Source organism: Monodelphis domestica, chromosome 4, assembly GCF_027887165.1.
Source record: "Monodelphis domestica isolate mMonDom1 chromosome 4, mMonDom1.pri, whole genome shotgun sequence".
In the NCBI taxonomy this organism is placed as follows: domain Eukaryota; kingdom Metazoa; phylum Chordata; class Mammalia; order Didelphimorphia; family Didelphidae; genus Monodelphis; species Monodelphis domestica.
This window is the reverse complement of record NC_077230.1, coordinates 118,998,210-119,016,584: the sequence shown is the minus strand read 5'-3', so window position 1 is coordinate 119,016,584 and position 18,375 is coordinate 118,998,210. Positions and strand designations below refer to the sequence as shown.

The 18,375-nt window shown below is 34.5% G+C and overlaps 1 protein-coding gene across 14 annotated transcripts in view; it reads right to left on the bottom strand.

Moving 5' to 3' along the window:
* The window catches only part of CLASP1 (cytoplasmic linker associated protein 1), a 355,336-nt gene that overhangs the window by 36,071 nt on the left and 300,890 nt on the right, over window positions 1-18,375 (bottom strand). For all 14 annotated transcript variants that reach the window (XM_056793731.1, XM_056793732.1, XM_056793738.1 and 11 more), the window contains 2 exons: window positions 16,424-16,567; window positions 1,351-1,457 (listed from right to left, as the gene is read on the bottom strand). In XM_056793731.1, the coding sequence (XP_056649709.1) occupies window positions 1,351-1,457; window positions 16,424-16,567 (251 nt within the window). The remainder of the gene's footprint in view (window positions 1-1,350; window positions 1,458-16,423; window positions 16,568-18,375) is intronic.

The following is an 18,375-nucleotide window of genomic DNA, read 5'->3' as shown; positions in this document are numbered from 1 at the left end:
AGTCAAAACTAACAATAAGCCCTCCTCTCTCCTCTCAAAATAGAACATTCTTGACTTTTTCTTCTGGAGATCCCAAATCCTACAAACCTAGGTGGTTCTACCAAATTTCTATTTTAGATGCTTCATAAAAGATTTTATTGGCACAACAATCAGTATATGAGAATAAGTCATAATTTGTTTCTAGGCTGATTTTCTTTTTTTTTTGGTCTTCTATAAGCTCTTCCATACAAAATCCTTTCTCCAATTTTGCTTCTCAAATTTATTTTAGAAGGGAACCTAGCTGGTCTCAGACACTTCCCAGCTGTGTGACCCTGGGCAAGTCACTTGACCCCCATCGCCTAGCCCTTACCCCTCTTTTGCCTTGGAGCCAATACACAGTATTGACTCTAAGACGGAAGATAAGGGTTTTTTTTTTTTTGTTTTTTTTTAAAGAAGGGAACCTAGAACAGACATATATAGGACCTATAGAGTCTGGTTTATAGGATAATAAATTTAAAGTTGTAAGGGACTTTGGAGGTAATCAAGTCCAATCCCCTTGTTTTGTAGCGGAGGAAACAGAAACCTAGAGAGATGAAATGCTGTGCCAAGGTCATCCTGCTCATGAAGTATCTACAGCAGCATATAAGCCCTAAGTTCCTGTCTCTCAGTTTAAGGCTCATTTGCTACACTAGGATACCTTTCTTCTTTTCTTGATGAAAACAATACTTTTCAAAATATGAACATACCATGTTGTTATTATCCAAGGATTCTGAGTTCACAAAGTTAACGTATTACTTAAAGCAAGTATGGGATTTTAAGACTCTAAAAGATCACTGATAAATAGTAAAAAGAATGAAATTTCTTATAAAATGCAGAGAAAACAAAAAGTTTCAATTATCTCAGGTTTCAAAGTAGGATCTTGCTTCAATAGCAGGCTTGAATTCCCATTTCCCTTATACATTTCAATTAGCAATATGATCAGAAAATAAATGACTTGTGCTTGGCCTAAATATTTTGGGAAAAGCTGACTTTAAAGAGCACATAGCATATATAGGAGTATGACTAAATCCATGCATAAAATTGAAGTGGAACAAGTCCAAGGTTCTTAGCTTCATTTAAATATTTCCCTGGAAGTTTCAAACTGGAAGAGATCTTAATGCTTAAGAGTGCGATCCCCTTAATTTTACAGATAAACAAAACTGAAACCAGAGAAGTGATCTGCTCAACTTTACACAGTGAGAGGTGGTTACTAGATCAAGAACTCAAGACGTCCAATTCCTAGTTTAGTTTTCTTTCTATTCTAACATACTCCAATATTGAGTAGCAAGCTGAGAGGTATTAGACCATTTTAGTTAAAAATCTTATTGTTACCTTGGTGACAGACCACCATGGGAACAGTTGGTAGGTGAAGTCAAGGGGCTAGTCCTGCTACTGGTGTGTCTTGAAGGAGTTCGACCAATGGTATTGCTTGGAGAGCCCTGAAGTGAAAAGAAAAAGCAAGATCAGACAATGATCATGAGCACCACATTACAAACAATATTAGCTTAAGTTTTTCTGGCCACATTCAAAACCATGAGTAATACTGATTTAAGGGGTTCAATCTCTGTGGAAGACTCGGGATAATTTAATAATGCATATAATTTATACAAATTTTCCTGCAACAAATGGTCTTACTATTTTCAGTTTAGAGATACTTGCTGACTATTAAGGATAAATGTTAGAGAATCAAGTTAACATTTAAGATCACAGCAGCATTCATTAAGAGAAATGTCTGAATTAAACATATTAAAGATCTCAGTGTACTGTAAAATTACACATCAGTATTTAACATGGCTCCTCTTTGTCCTAAATGTAGCTAAGGAAAAAAATCTGCTCTAATAATAAAAACAGAAAAAAAGGAAGATATGGGAAATAGGAACTTATGCTGATATTGCTCCCTTTTTCAAAGAAATATATTTAATTGCCTCCTTGATATTTCCAACTTAAGTTTTCGACTCATCACTTTCCTTTTAAAATAGGCTCATTCTGAGGGCAGCTGGGTAGCTCAGTGGACGTATAGCTAGCCCTAGAGATGGGAGGTCCTGGGTTCAAATGTGGCCTCAGATACATCCTAGCTGTGTGATCCTGGGCAAGTCATTTGGCCCCTGTTGCCTAACCCTTACTGCTCTTCTACCTTGGAACCACATTGGTTCCAAGGCAGAAGTATGGGTTATTAAAAAAATTTTTTTTAATAGGCTCATTCTTCTGAGTTCTCCTTTTCTTTCTATTTTTTTCCTATTTCTCTTAATGATACTGCCATTTGCCTAGTCATAAAGTTTCAGTTATATTACAGATTTTTAAGCCCTTTTAATGCTCTTCAAAATTTCTCCTATTAAATATCCCTTCCTTTCCATTCCTGATGTAATCACACTAACTTAAGTTCTTACCACTTCATGGCTAGCCTATTTCAATAGTCTGAAGAGGCAGGTAGGTGACCAGTGGATAAAATGCCTGGCCTATAATCAGGAAGACTGGGGCTCAAATCGGGTCTCAAGTACTTACTAGTTGTGTGACTCAGGACAAGTAATTTGACCTTTTTGGTCTCAGCTTCCTATAAAGTGTAAAGTGAACTGGAGAAGGAAACGGCAAACTACTTCAATATATTTGCCAATAAAATGTCAAATGGGGTCATGAAGACACAATTGAGCCAACACAACAATCTAACATGGTTTCTCTCTCTTCTAAATTCTGACAGCACTCATTTCTGTCAGTCATTGGGCAATTAACTATTTTTGAGATCTCAAAGACTCTCAGGGGTCGAAGTAACTAGAAACCATTTAATTCAGATTTGGATAAAAATTTCCTCTATAACCACCACAGTTCTTAATTGTTTAACATTTTGATAACTAATTCAATGTACACATTTTTTCTTATGGGTTTTTAAAAAAGCATTTCAAAACAGGAATACATAATACCAAAAAGTTTAAAAGCTCCTGCTCTAGAGACATCCCTAAAAAGCCATGTTAAGTTTAATCCTTGAAAACCTCTTGTGAGGAAAAACTACTACTTCCCTTTCCTAATTTAAATATTTCCAGTTTCTCTAACTAATTTTTATATGGCATGACAGCTTGTCCTCTTCTCACCCTGTGCTCCAGTTTGTCAACATCTTTCCTAAAATATTATTTCCAGATCAGAACACAATGATCTAGAAATGGTCTGGTCAAGGCAGCGTAAAATGAGCCATCACACTCAATATGTGGCATAATTAATCAAAATATAATCTAAAATACATGATGTGTGTGTGTGTGCGCACACACATACATACTGTCATATAATATTGCCATTTCATTTAAAATCTGGGGATCACTAAATGATTTTTAAAAAAGATATATTGTTAGGGCAGCTGGGTAGCTCAGGAGAGAGCCAGGACTAGAAACAGGAGATTCCAGCTTCAAATTTGGCCTCAGACTCTTTCTAGCAGTGTGACCCTGAAGAAGTCACTTAGCCCCTTTTGCTTAGCTTTATTCTAAGAAGAAGGTAAAGGCTTAAAGAAAAAAATTAAAAAGATAACCTATTGCCTAAGAATACGTCTTCAATTTTGTACTCATAGAAATGATTTTGTTAACACTAGGACTTTGCAATAATTACACTAGATTTTACCAGATCTAGCTCATTATTTTATCTTGTTGTAATATTCCTTAATTCCAACTGTGCCATCCAGTTTCCTACCTACATTCAGGTTTGTTTTAGTTAAAATTTTTTTTAAATTTTCCCATTACCTATAAAAGAAGTTTTTTTAAAGAAAATTTTGAGTCCCATATTCTCTTCCTTTGCTCTCTCCTCACTAAAATGGTAAGCAATCTGATATAGATTTTGCATGTACAATCACATTAAACATTTTTCCATATTAGTTTTTTTTTTTTGTGAAAGAAAATGAACAAAAAAAATGAGGAAATAAAGTGAAATATAGTCGACTTTGGCCTGGATTCACACTCTATCAGTTCCTTCTATGGAGGCAGATGTCACCATGAGTTGTTCATTGTACATTACTTTTACTGTGTACAATGTTCTGGTTCTACAAACTTCACTTTTCATTAATTAGTGTATCTCTACAAGTTTTTCTGAAATCATCCTGATGGGCAATTTTTTACAAAATACTATTTCATTATAATCATGTATCATGACTTACTAAGCCATTCCCCAATTAAAGGGCATTCCATCTCTTTCTAATTCCTTGCCAACATATAAAGAGCTGTTATTTTCCCACATTTCTTCCAAGGATTACAGATAGCTTTGATTTCTTCATCTGAAAACTGCCTGTTTATATTCTCTTCAAATTTATCAGTTGGAGAATATTAATGTTATTGTACATTTGACTAATTTCTTTTTCTATCTGAGAAATAAAGCTTTTGGGAGAGAAATTTATCATAAATATTTTTCACCATTATGATTACTGTGTTTTACCTTCCATTTTATTTTTCCTATTTATCCATTCTATCTCCCCGCTTCCCTTTGCTAACTCCCTGCCTACTTTCTTGTCAGGAAGATAGATTTCTATGCCTGAGTTAATTCCATTGTTCCATATTATAAGTTCAAATACTTACCCCCACACCTGAACTTGTATCGTTCACTCTCCACACTAAAAGGAGTTTTGCACCTTTTATGGAAAATAATTTAGCTCCTTCTACTTCTCCCTTCCCCCTTTCCCCAATGTACTCCTCTTTTTCACCCTTTAATTGTTTTAGGATGGGATGGAATGATATCCCATCATATTCAACTCATTCCCTTGCTCTATATATCTATGATACTCCTAATTGTCCCTTCCTGTGTAGGGAGGCAAAAAACTTCATTGAATCTCTTATGTTGTTCATTCCTATTTATGTTTTTATGTTTCTTTTGAGTTGTAAAGGATGAAATTATGGCAGAGACTGAATGTATAATTAATTTAGGTTGCCAAGAATTTTATTTATAAAAAATCCTAATAAAAAACCAAATAATAAAATACCCAAGTCAGCTGCCAAATTTTATGGTGATTTAATTGATATAGTAGAGAAGATTAAAAAGATGGGAGAAGGAAAAGGTGAAGGATTCTCCCCTAGCCTGGCTGGTACGGGCCAAGAAGATTAGAAGATCTAGAAAGTAAGAGTTTGGAGTGTGAAGGAGGAAGGAATCAACCTGAACTCCAAAAAGGGGCTTAGCTGAAATGCCTGAACCTGAATCAGGTCAAGGACAAAACTCATCACCATAACCCAGACAATAACTGCCACCACTCCCAAGATGTCGGAATGCCTAGCATGCTGCCAGCCAGAGTCACCTCTCCAGGGAAAGAGGAAGGGACAGGAAGTGCCATGCTTTATATGGCCATTTTTACATCACTTTTCTGCGTCTCATCTGTACTAATGAGGATTTAGCTTGAATTCTGGGCTGTCCTTTTTTTGTACATGTCTGTTGAAGGCCATCTCCTCAGATAATTAAATCTTGAGTTTGATGCAGACCTTCAAAATCTTGTTAAACTGAGTAGGGTGGAGAATGTAGAGTTTCCAAGACCTGATTCTGTTATTCCAAGTATCTCCGTTGTTATTGATCAGGAAATAGCTAAATCATATCTTCTAAAGAATGGTCTGATTAGAGTGGAATAGTTTTAAAATTCACAGAGTCTTATATTTGAGAGTCAAACTTTCTATTCAGCTCTGGTCTTTTCATGAGGAATCCTTAAAAGTTTTGAATTTCATTGGATGTCCCCTACCCCCCATACTCCGTTTTGCAGAAAAATGATTCTTGGTTGTAACCCTAGCTCCTCTCCCCTAAAGAGTATCATATCCTAGGTTTTCAAATTTTTAAGGTAGAAATGGCTAAATAAATCTTGAATGATCCTGGCTGTGACTCTATGGTATTGGAATTGTCACTTTTTGATTGCTTGCAGTATTTTCTCTTTTATCTGGGAGTTCTAGAATTTGACTAAAATATTCCTGGGAGTTTTTATTTTAAGATCTCCTTCAGGTGATCAATGGATTCTTCCTATTTCTTTTTTACCCTCTGGATCTAGATCATCAGAGCAGTTTGCCTTCATAATTTCTTTTTTAATTCAGCAAAGTTCTCTCTAACATTTTATTTTTAAATATAATTTTATTTAAAAAATATTTTTCCACGGTTACATGATTCATGTCCCACCCCATTCCCTCCTCCCTCTCACAGCTGACAAGCAATTCCAATGGTTTTTACATGCATTATCACTCAAAACCTATTTTCATATTATTCATTTTTATAATAATCTTTTAAAACCAAAACACCAAATCACATACCCATATAAACAAGTGAGAAATCACATGTCTTTCTTCTGCATTTCTGTCCCAGGGTCATTTTTTTGATCATGGCTTTCAGGTAGTTCAAAAATTCTTCAATTATCTATCCTGTATCTATTTTCTTCCTTTCTTTTTATTTTAATTTTTGTGTAATAACAAATTTCTACCTAAGCTTTCTCAAGTTATATGATCCAAATTTCCTCCCTTCTTCCCTTCCCTCCCCCTTGAGAGCTGACAAGAAATTTGATCTGGGCTATAAATGCATTACCATGAAAAACATGCTCCCATATTGGTCATTGTTGTAAAAGAATATTCATATAAAACCAAAATCTCAAAATAAAAAACCAAATAAACTAAAGTGAAAAATCATATGCTTTGTTCTACATGCCAACTCCAATATTTCTTTCTCTAGAGGTGGATAGCTAAGTCTATCACAACATTGCTGTTACTATTTACAATATTCTCTTGGTTCTACTCATTTCATTCCACATTAGTTCAAGTAGGTCTTTCCAGCTTTTTTTTTCTGAAATCATCCAGTTCCTAATTCCTTATAGCACACTAGTATTTTATCACCATCATATACCACAATTTTTGAACAGGGTTTTTTTTTTTTTTAACTCAGTCTCTACATAGATTTCAGATAATTTTGTCATCCATTCTCCAATTGATGGATAGTCTTTCAATTTCCAAGTCTTTGCCTCCATTGAAAGGGCTGCTATAAATATTTTTGTACACATATAGTCCCCCCCCCTTTTTAAATCTCTTTGGGATACAGACTTAATAGTGGTATTACTGGATTAAAATATATGCATTGTTTTATAACCCTTTAGGCATTGTTCCAAATTGACCTCCAGAATGATTGGATTCCACCGTCAATGCATTAATGTTTTAATTTTGCTACATCCTCTCCAAAATTTATTACTTTCTTTTATTGTCCTACTGATCAATCTGAAAGGAGTTGTTTTAATTTGCATTTCTCTAATCAGGAAGGATTTAGAACATTTTTCATAAGATTATCCATAGCTTTAATTTAATCTGAAAACTGCTTATTCATATCCTCCATTAATCAATTGGTGAATGACTTCTAGTCTTATAAGTTTGACTTAGTTCTCTATATTTGAGAAATGAGACCTTTATCAGAGAAATTTATTGTAAACATTTCCCCTAGTTTGTTGTTTCCCTTCTAATCTTGTTACATTGGTTTTATTTGTATAAAAACCTTTAAATTTAATATAGTCAAAATGGTTCATTTTACATCTCATAATGCTCTCTATTCTCATTTGGTCACAAATTCTTTCCTTCTCCATAGATTTGACAGGTAAATTATTCTATGTTCCCCTAATTTACTTATGGTATCACCCTTTACATCTAAATCATATACCAATTTTGACCATATCTTGGTATATAGGATGTGAGATTCTGGTCTATACCTAGTTTCTGCTGTATTGATTTTCCTGTATCTATTTAATTTCCAGGTCAATTGCTTTTCTAATGGCATATTTTGCATTTTCTTCTATTTCTTCATTATTTTGACTATGCTTTATTATTTCTTGATGTGTCATGAGTCATGAGTTTCTATCTCTTCAATTCTAATTTTTAAGAAATGATTTTCTTCAGTGAATTTTTGTATATTCTCCATTTGGCCAATTCTGCTTTTTAATGAGTTCTTTACTTTGGTGGAGTTTTGAGCCTCTTTAGGAACTAGTTTTTTTTTTTTAAGGTATTAATTTTCTTCAATATTTTTTGTCTCCTTTACCAAGCTGTCAACTCTTTTTCTCATGATTTTCCTGCAACACTCATTTCTTTCCCCAATTTTTCTACTTCTCTTATCTGATTTATAAAGTCCCCTTTTCAGGCTCTCCAGGAATTCTTTTTGGGCTTAAGACCAATTCATATTTTCCTTTGAGGCTTTGGAGTAAGCAATATTGACTTTGTTCTTCAGAATTTTTTGTTTGTTTGTTTTACCTGTCACCAAACTATCTTTCTTTGTTGAGTTTTTTTGTTTTCTTCATTTACTTTGTATTCTCCCAGGCGTTTTTTGACTTTTAAACATTTAAAAAACCCAACTGTTAAAGCTGGTTCTATTTCTGTGTCAAAGTATCAGGTTCTCTGTGCCACTGCTATCAGAACAAGTTCTAGGGATTCATAAGTTTTCAGTTCTTGCAATGTGTTATGATCTACACAGAGGTGTGCTTAATACAAATCCGGGCCTGTGCTCTGGTCTGAGAATGACTGTAGGCACTCTTTTCTGTGCTGAAACTGGGACCAAGGTCCACTACAGTTTTAAGTGCTGGTGCAGTAGTTCTCCTTGTTTGGGACCAAGACCTGGTACTGTGTCTTGGATCTGAGTATGGATGATGTAACTTAATTTTGCACCCAGAGCCAGCAAAGGAACATGTAATTTCCTTCTGACCAGCTGTCCAACCCTCTTGTCAATCATAGGCTAAAAGTTTGGGAAGCCCATTTTCACTGATTGAGATGACCTTCTGGGCTTCCTGAGGTGAGGCCTGCCCTGGCATGCCAGTTTTGTGCTTCAGTCCTATGCTAGTGCAACAGGCCTTTCTTGCTGCACCTCTAATTTGTCTTGGGTAGAAAAATTATTTCACCTTGTCCTTTTGTGGGTTCCGCTACTCCAGAATTCATTTTTGAGGCATTATATCAAAGTTGTTTGAAGAGTAATTTGTAAGAGATCCAGGGGTTCCTATCCCTTCTCTACCACCTAGGCTTTGCCCCTTCTACTCAGCTTTTTTTTTCTTTCTTTTTAAACATTATTTTATTTGGTCATTTTCAAACATTATTCATTAGAAACTAAGATCATTTTCTTATCCTCCCCCCTCCCATTGGCTATGCCTGATTCTGCTGGGTATCACATGTGTCCTCGATCCGAACTCATTTCCATGTTATTGGTTTTTGTATTAGGGTATTCATTTAGAGTCTTTTCTCAATCATATCCCCTCCACCCTGTAGTCAAGCCTTTCCTCAGTGTTTTTACTCCCATCGTTTGTCCTCTGCTAGTAGGTAGTGTTTTTTTCTCCTTGATCTCTGCAGGTTGTTCAGGGACGTTGCATTGACACTAATGGAAAAGTCCATTATATTCGATTGTACAACACTGTATCAGTCTCCGTGTACAATTTTCTCCTGGCTCTGCTCCTTTCACTCTGCATTACTTCCTGGAGGTTGTTCCAGTCTCCATGGAATTCCTCCACTTTATTATTCCTTTGAGCACAATAGTATTCCATCACCAACATACACCACAATTTGTTTAGCCAATCCCCAATTGAAGGGCATCCCCTCATTTTCCAATTTTTGGCCACCACAAAGAGCGCAGCTATGAATATTCTTGTACACATCTTTTTCCTTATTATCTCTTTGGGGTACAAACCCAGCAGTGCTATGGCTGGGTCAAAGGGCAGTCTTTTATCACCCTTTGGGCATAGTTCCAAATTGCCCTCCAGAATGGTTGGATCAATTCACAACTCCACCAGCAATGAATTAATGTCCCTACTTTGCCACATCCCCTCCAGCATTCACTACTTTCCTTTGCTGTCATGTTAGCCAATCTGCTGGTTGTGAGGTGATACTTCAGAGTTGTTTTGATTTACATTTTTCTGATTATCAGAGATTTAGAACACTTTTTCATGTGCTTATTGATAGTTTTGATTTATCTGAAAATTGCCTATTGATGTCCCTTGCCCATTTATCAATTGGGAAATGGCTTGATTTTTTGTACAATTGATTTAGCTCTTTATAAATCTGAGTAATTAGACCTTTGTCAGAGTTTTTATTTATTATTTTTATTATGAAGATTGTTTCCCAATTTGTTGCTTCCCTTCTAATTTTGGTTACATTGTTTTTTTATACAAAAACTTTTTAACTTGATGTAATCAAGATTATTTATTTTACATTTTGTGACTCTTTCTATGAATGCTTGGTTTTAAAATCTTTTCCTTCCCAAAGGTCTGACATGTAAATTATTCTGTGTTCACCTAATTTGCTTATAGTTTCCTTCTTTATGTTCAAGTCATTCACCCATTCTGAGTTTATCTTGGTGTAGGGTGTGAGGTGTTGATCCAAACCTAATCTCTCCCACACTTGTCTTCCAGTTTTCCCAGCAGTTTTTGTCAAATAGTGTATTTTTGTCCCAAAAGCTGGGGTCTTTGGGTTTGTCATAGACTATCTTGCTGAGGTCACTTACCCCAAGTCTATTCAACTGATCCTCCTTTCTGTCTCTTAACCAAATTATTTTGATGACCACTGCTTTATAGTATAGTTTGAGATCTGGGACTGCAAGACCATCTTCCTTTGTATTTTTTTTTCATTATTTCCCTGGATATCCTTGATCCTTTGTTCTTCCAAATGAACTTTGTTATGGTTTTTTTCTAATTCAGTAAAATAATTTTTTGGAAGTTCAATTGGTATGGCACTAAATAGATAGGTAAGTTTGGGTAGGGTGGTCATTTTTATTATATTAGCTTATCCTACCCATGAGCAGTTAATGTTTTTCCAATTGCTCAAGTCTAGTTTTAATTGTGTGGAGAGTGTTTTGTAGTTGTGTTCATATAGTTCCTGTGTTTGTCTCGGGAGATAGATTTCTAAGTATTTTATTTTGAATGGGATTTCTCTTTCTAATTCTTGCTGCTGAGCTATGTTGGAAACATATAGAAATGCTGATGACTTATGCGGGTTTATTTTGTATCCTGCAACTTTGCTAAAGCTGTTGATTATTTCGAGTAACTTTTTGGTTGATTCTCTAGGATTCTTTAAGTAGACCATCATGTCATCCGCAAAGAGTGATAGCTTGGTCTCCTCATTGCCTATTTTAATGCCTTCAATTTCTTTTTCTTCTCTAATTGCTACTGCTAGTGTTTCTAGTACACTGTTAAATAATAGAGGTGATAATGGGCATACTTGTTTCACTCCTGACCTTAATGGGAATGCATCTAGTTTATCCCCATTGCAGATGATGTTTGCTGATGGTTTTAGATATATACTATTTATTATTTTTAGGAAAGACCCTTCTATTCCTATGCTTTCTAGTGTTTTTAATAGGAATGGGTGTTATATTTTATCAAAAGCTTTTTCTGCGTCTATTGAGATAATCATGTGATTTTTGTTGGTTTGCTTGTTGATGTGGTCAATTATGTGGATAGTTTTCCTAATATTGAACCAGTCCTGCATTCCTGATATAAATCCTACTCGATCATAGTGAATGACCCTCCTGATCACTTGCTGGAGTCTTTTTTGCTAGTATCCTGTTTCAGATTTTTGCATTTATGTTCATTAGGGAGATTGGTCTGTAGTTTTCTTTCTCCGTTTTTGACCTGCCTGGCTCTGGAATCAGCTGTTTTTTTTTTAAAGCCTTACCTTCTGTTTTAGAATTGATATTAAGTACTGATTCAAAAGCAGAAAAGCACTAGGTAAAATGGGTTAACTTACTTCCTTAGGGTTAAGCATCTAGGAAGCATCTGATGTTAGACTAGGGTCTCTCAATTCCAGACCTGTTGCTCTATTTACAGTGCTAACTAGCTGTTTCCTACTCATTTCTTATAGCAAAATAGTGTTCCATTAATTCATATCCCACATTTTAAACATCAAAAAGAGTCACTAGAAATATCTGTGCATACATAGAACCATTTCCTCTTTTTATTTCTTTAGGGTTAGGCTGAGTTGTAAAACAACTAAGTCAAAGGCTATGAATGCAATGTTTAGTAGCTTTCTGTGCATAATGTCAAATTGCTTTACAGAATGTTTTAGCTATATTTATCTAGCATTATTTACAATGCAGCAAGGTACCTATTTGCCTGCATCTCCCCTAACATTTGTTACTTTCTATTTTGTCATTTTGGCCAATTGATGTATATGAGGTAGAGTCTCAAAATACTTTTATTCTATATTTCACATGGTTAAAAACAAATAGGTTGGGTTTCTTCCTCTTTAGAGAATTATCTAAAATTTATATCCCCTATACCATTTTTCTAAATCTTGGAAATGAGACTTTTATCAGAGAAAAGCTTATAAGAAATATTTTTCTCCAAGATGCTATCCTTCTAGTATTAATTGTATTGCATTTGTTTGTGCAAAACATTTAATTTCATTCAATCAAAATCATGAATTTTATCTCGTGATTCTCTCTATCCCTTATTTTATTGTGAAAAAATCCCTTAGCCAAAAATCTGATAGATGATTTCCTCCTTGTTTTCTTAACATTTTTATGATGTGTTTTTTTGTATCCTAGGTCATATATCCATTTGAATATTACTTTAGTAGGTGGTGTTGGTCTAAACCTAATTTATTACTAATATGATCAAATTTTCCCAGCAGTTTTTTTAACCCAATTTTTTTCAGTGATTTGGCCTTTTAGATTTAGATTTTATACCTATTTGGAACTTATTGTAATATATAGTATAAGGCAGTAGTATATAAACCTAATTATCCTGGAAAAACTTCTTTCTAGTTTTTTAAAAATAGATTTTATTCACACCTTTTGCTTTTTATAAGATTTTCTTACCTCTTCCCCTCTCAGAAATCTTTCTCTTATAATATTGAATTTTTAGAAGTTTTTTTTTTTTAAATATTCAACAAAACCCCCAATATATCAGAAAAAAAATTCTGGCGTCATATGCATTATTCCCCACCTATGGGACATTCTCCTTTTCTTTTCCCATGCAAATGAGAGTAGAGAGGTGTCTTTCTGCATCTCTTCTTTAGGGCCAAGTTTGTTTTTTATATAATTTCATATCATACTTTTCCACTGGTAGCACTTTCCATTTACGTTGCTTGTCACAGTACTTGATACAGCATTAGCATTTACTAAATCCTAGATGACTTGTAGAGAATCTTGTAGTTATTAGACATACTGTTTTCCTGACTCTTTATCTCATTTTGCATCAGTTCATATATTTTTTCCATGCTTTTCTGTTATGTTAATTATTTTTTTACATTATATAACACTAATTATATAACTATATTCCAATCAATGAACAACTAGTTCTTTGTTTCCAGGTATTTGCTACCACAAAATGTATGGTTCGAAATATTCTGGTGTATAATGAAGCCTACTAAACATGTTTTGTAAAATAGTATGTTTCCCATATAATTAATACTTTTGAGTTAATCATATATTGGAGTGAGTCCACTTGTTTCTGATTCCTTAGTAACAACATCATGTAGTTTGAAGTCTGGAAGTACAATACCCCCCCTTCATTTCTACCTTTTCCCTTTATTTTCTCTGAGATTCAAGACTTTCCAAGGATCTTTATAATTATTTTGCTACCTCTAAAAACTAAATCCTTGGTAGTTTAGGAAGCACAGCACTAAAACAATAACTTAATTTATGTAGCATTGTCATATTTGTTGGCAAACAGCAATTATGAGCAATGAATATCCTTCTAAAATGATTATTTCAACAGTGCTTTGAAACTGTATTTTTACAAGCTACGGTAGATGGACTCTAGGATATCTTATACATTGTGTGCCTTCTAATTTTTCAATTAACATGCATTTTTTTTTTCTGTCTCCCAACCCCACCAATTTGAAATAAAAAGCTAAGCTTTTACAACAAATATACAATAAAACAAAATAAATTCTCACGTTGTCCATGTTCAAAAATGTGTACTTCATTCTTCATCCTGAATCTATCCTCTCTCAGTGAGGTGAGTATCAAAAATCATCCACAATCCTCTTTCTAAATTATATATCTATAAAATGTTGTTCTTGTGTCAATAATTGTTCTGTTTCTTTCACAGTTCACAGCTGTTTTTTTATTTCTTTTGTGACATATAAGTATTGCATTCTAACCATTCCATAAATTTAGAACCATTCCTCAATGATGGACATACCCTTGGTTTCCAGTTCTTCAACATTTTGTATTTACTTTGAATGGGAATTCTTTTACTATTATTTTCTTCTTGTTTCTGTTAGCATTACATAGAAATGTAAGTTTGGGGCCTTATTCTGTGTCCTGTCACATTCTAAGACAAATTATCTCAAGTTCTTTGATGATCCCCCTAGAGTTTTAGAAGTAAACCAACACTTCTGCAAATAGGGATAATTTTGTATTTTCTTTGCTGGTGTTTATGCCTTTGATTTTTCTTTCTTTTCTTCCTGTCATCACTGGCTTTTCTAAAATTATTTCAAATAATAATGGGAAAGAGTGAACAGTCTTCTATTTATTGAGAACTTCCAACATTTCTATATTCTTTTTTGCTATACCCATATTTTGTGCATTTGGGACCAGGGTTTTTATTGTTTTTCACGCTAGCTAAGTTCAGAGAAGCTCTAATCATTAAAACAAACAAACAAACAAAAACCCAAACTGAAGGTAATTTCCAGAACTGTGGCTGGGAAGGAAGTTTTTAATTAAACAAGGGATAGCGGTAATAGATTTAACAAAATTTAAAGTACATGAAACTGAAGAGCTTTTGCATAACAAATTTTATTGCTGTTCCCTTTCAAAGATTTTTCTCCCATGAAATTTTTTGGACCTCTCTATTGTTCTTTTTCCTATGGTTTAAATGCTAAAATCTATTGCAAGAATTTTTAGAATCCATGAAGTCTTGAGGGTCTATGGGTAGATTTCTGGGGTCCATGAATTTATTTTAACATAATTTACTCTCTGTAATCTTATCAAATTCGTTTTCTGAATTTAGAAACATTTTTCTTATAACAGGTCCCTAGGCTTCCTCAGAGTGGCAAAGAAATCCATATCACTAAAAAGGTTTCCAGTTCCTGCTTTAGGCTAACTGACTTGCTTCTCTTCTCTTTTTTCATTTTAAAGCCTGTCTGATGCCAAATATATCTTGAACAAATCGTCTTTATGTATGACATGTATTATTCTTTTATTTTAAACTGTCGTGCAAAAATCCAAATTCTCCTCCCAAGTACCATTTTCTTAACCAGATGTCTGCTTCTCAAATCAGTCTCTCTCTTCTGAAATATCTATTGTCTGATATGGCTGATAGGAAATACTTCTTCAAACAAGTTGGAAAGGATGATGAAAATACTGCTCAGGCTCTTAGGTCTTTAGTTACTTGTTCAGAATGTTATATTTCCAAGCATTCTACGGTCATACTGGAGGTAATTTATTATAACATTCCAGGAACATGCTTCAGAAAGAGGGTAGACTATTAGTATTAAGATGACAAATAGCTGACTTGGTACTCCTCAGCAGACTCATTAGCTACACTTCTCTTACCCACAATGGAAGGATTTCTTGTCTGATGCCACAGGTGGATCTAAATCAACATTTCTTAGAGGATGAGAAACTATTTCTTTCCCTGAAAGGTCAGTTCCCACCATGAAGTGAAAGAGTCTTCATAACCATTATTTGACTCTAGAAAATCAGGAATCTTTCCATTCCCCATCTGGCCATGATTTCACATTTTATCTCTAGGTCAGTCACAACTATGGCCATTGCTCTGATCCAAGTAGGTGGAAGCAGTGACAGGGGGCCATGACTAGGAAATCATACTCATTCACCTTTTCCTAAGAAATACACGTTTACACAAGGGTTATAGTGACTTAATTATTTAAAACTTACAAACTGCTTTTCTCAGAACAACCCTGAGGTAAAGAATGTATTATTATTCATTATTTCATGAAAAAGGAAATTGAAGCTCTGAAAAGTTGTGACTCTCTCTAACCTAGCAAGTATGTGAGGTAAAATTCAAAATCAGAACTCCTATCCCAAGTCTAGCATTCTTTCCATTATGCCATTCCAATTTTTAGTATTTCAAAAGCTACTTCAGTGGTGGATGTCTTCCACTGATCCATAATTCTGGACTTAGATACTATCTTCATGAGTTCTCAGTTACCTTGGCTAAAAGGTAACCAACTTCCCCAGAATAAGTTTTAGAACTTAGGTTGCTACCTCAATAGAGGGAAGGAGGGAGGGAGAGAGAGTGTGAGAGTGTGAGAGAGAGAGAGAGAGAGAGAGAGCGAGCCAGAGAGACAGAGACAGAGAGCCAGAGAGAGAGAGAGTGAGTGTGTGTGCATGTGTGTATCTATGGATTCAGCCTCCTCTGGGAGTTATGATTCTCTATCTCTTGGTGTTCCACAAATAAGATGAGCAATACTGTGCCTATAATATTTGGATAGTTAATTATTAACATCTAAAACCCAAAGGGAACCTGGATGAAGTCACAATTATTGTGCAAGGCACTCACCACACTTGTGTTACTGGAATTTTTTAGGTGGTTATGTAGGAGTTTGGTGGCACCATCCTGGAATGTTTTTGGCAAGGCACCAAGTAACATGGTAAACTCTGGAGTATTCAGTTCAAACAGAGAAATCAGCACAATTTGTGCTGCCTAGAAAAAGAACATTAGAGTAGTTATTAATTGGATTATAATAGCAATTTCTTTTTAAAAGTCAATCTTAACAAGTCTTTATAATGAGAAAACACTTCTACGCCAGTAAGATGTAATTACCCATAATGGGAATACTATGATTTAAAAAGAAGACAAAACACCTAATAACTAAAAACAAAACATAGAAAGTACAAGCAACCATTTAAGAATCTGTCTTCAGTCTTGACTATATAAGCTATGGTGATTAGTTTATCACCCTGACTTTTCTCTCCTCTCAAGCACCATCAAGGGGAACTGGTAAGTACGAAAAAGCAAAAACAAACAAACCTCAAGAACTCATTCTCTTTTTTTAAGTTCCATACCAGCCTTTCAGCAAGAAAATATGAGATTGAGACTGGATGCAGGTTGAAAAAAATAAATTCTTTTTAACACATTTCTGCTTGGATGTAGTAGAGGAACCATCCTTTTTAACTTCTCAATAAGTCCCAAGAACAACTCTAGAGAATCATCCTTAAACACAGGATACTAAACACAGTCAGAATACACATTGTATGTATGTATGTATGTATGTATGTATGTATGTATGTATGTATGTATGTATGTATGTACATATGCATGCATGCATGCGCGTGTGTGTGTGCGCGTGTGTGTGTTTATATTTCAGAAAATAGTCGGTTTTTCCTTATTAATTTGGGTTAAAAAAATTTGTCAGTTTCCTTGAAAAGACAGCAAAGTAGTGGCAAATGTAGGTTGCAGAAGAAACAATGGCAGTGGTGCCTAAATTCAAATTTCATTCAAACAGCAAAGATTTATTGCAGCTAAGCATAATACATAATACAGCTTTGACAATGAGAATCTAGAAGCAGGCAATTTGGAACATCTGAGCAATCAGCCCCAAATGCAGGAACTTGGAAAATATACCACAATAAAATTTGAACAAATACTTGGGGTTCCTTACAAATTTCTACAACTTTTCAGACAAATAAAATTGGGAGGAGGAAAGCCATGACTCAGAACAAATGTTGAGGTTTCTTAACATGAAAATTGTTTTTTCCAAGAGGCATAAAAATGCACCACTTAGAGGGAGAGTTAACACACTGATTAAATTAGAAATTCAGACCAGACAAAACACTGCTCACTTGAACATTATGATAAGTTTTTTGGAGAATGATTTCATGTGTGGCATTGAAGTTTTGGAGAAACTATCCCATATGGAGATGTTCTATTAAGTCAAAAGAATAAAATACTGCAAAGTCATTATGATTTTCAAATCCTGGGTCTAGGACAAAACATTTCTTTTGTTTCACAGAAAGAAGAAACAAAGTCAAGATATCATGCAGTCAGTCCCTATTATAAATAAAACAGCCAAACAATAGAAAGCACAATACTGTCTTCTCTAATAATCCAAAAATACTAAAGCAGCTTTTTTCAAACTAAAACACTGGTGTGAGTGGGGAGGGAGAGAAGAAGCCTCCTGTTGTGACATAGCACACAAACAATTCTTCTGATTATAAATCTGAAATATGACTCTCAACATTACATGAACATATTTTAATTTAGCCATAATTACAAAGGAAAGCTTCCTTAACATGCCATTTTTAGATACACCCATAGTACAATGCTATATTAGTAAAGCAAAAAGTCCAAAGGAAACCCATGCAAGTCCCATTTAGGATATCTAGTAAATTTTGTTAGAATAATTTCATGCAGAAAAACTGTATGCTTTAAGAATAAGGGAACAAGCAAGCTTGAGCATTAGCAGTGAAAATATAGTAATATAACTAATTGAATGATAGTTTAAAGGCTAA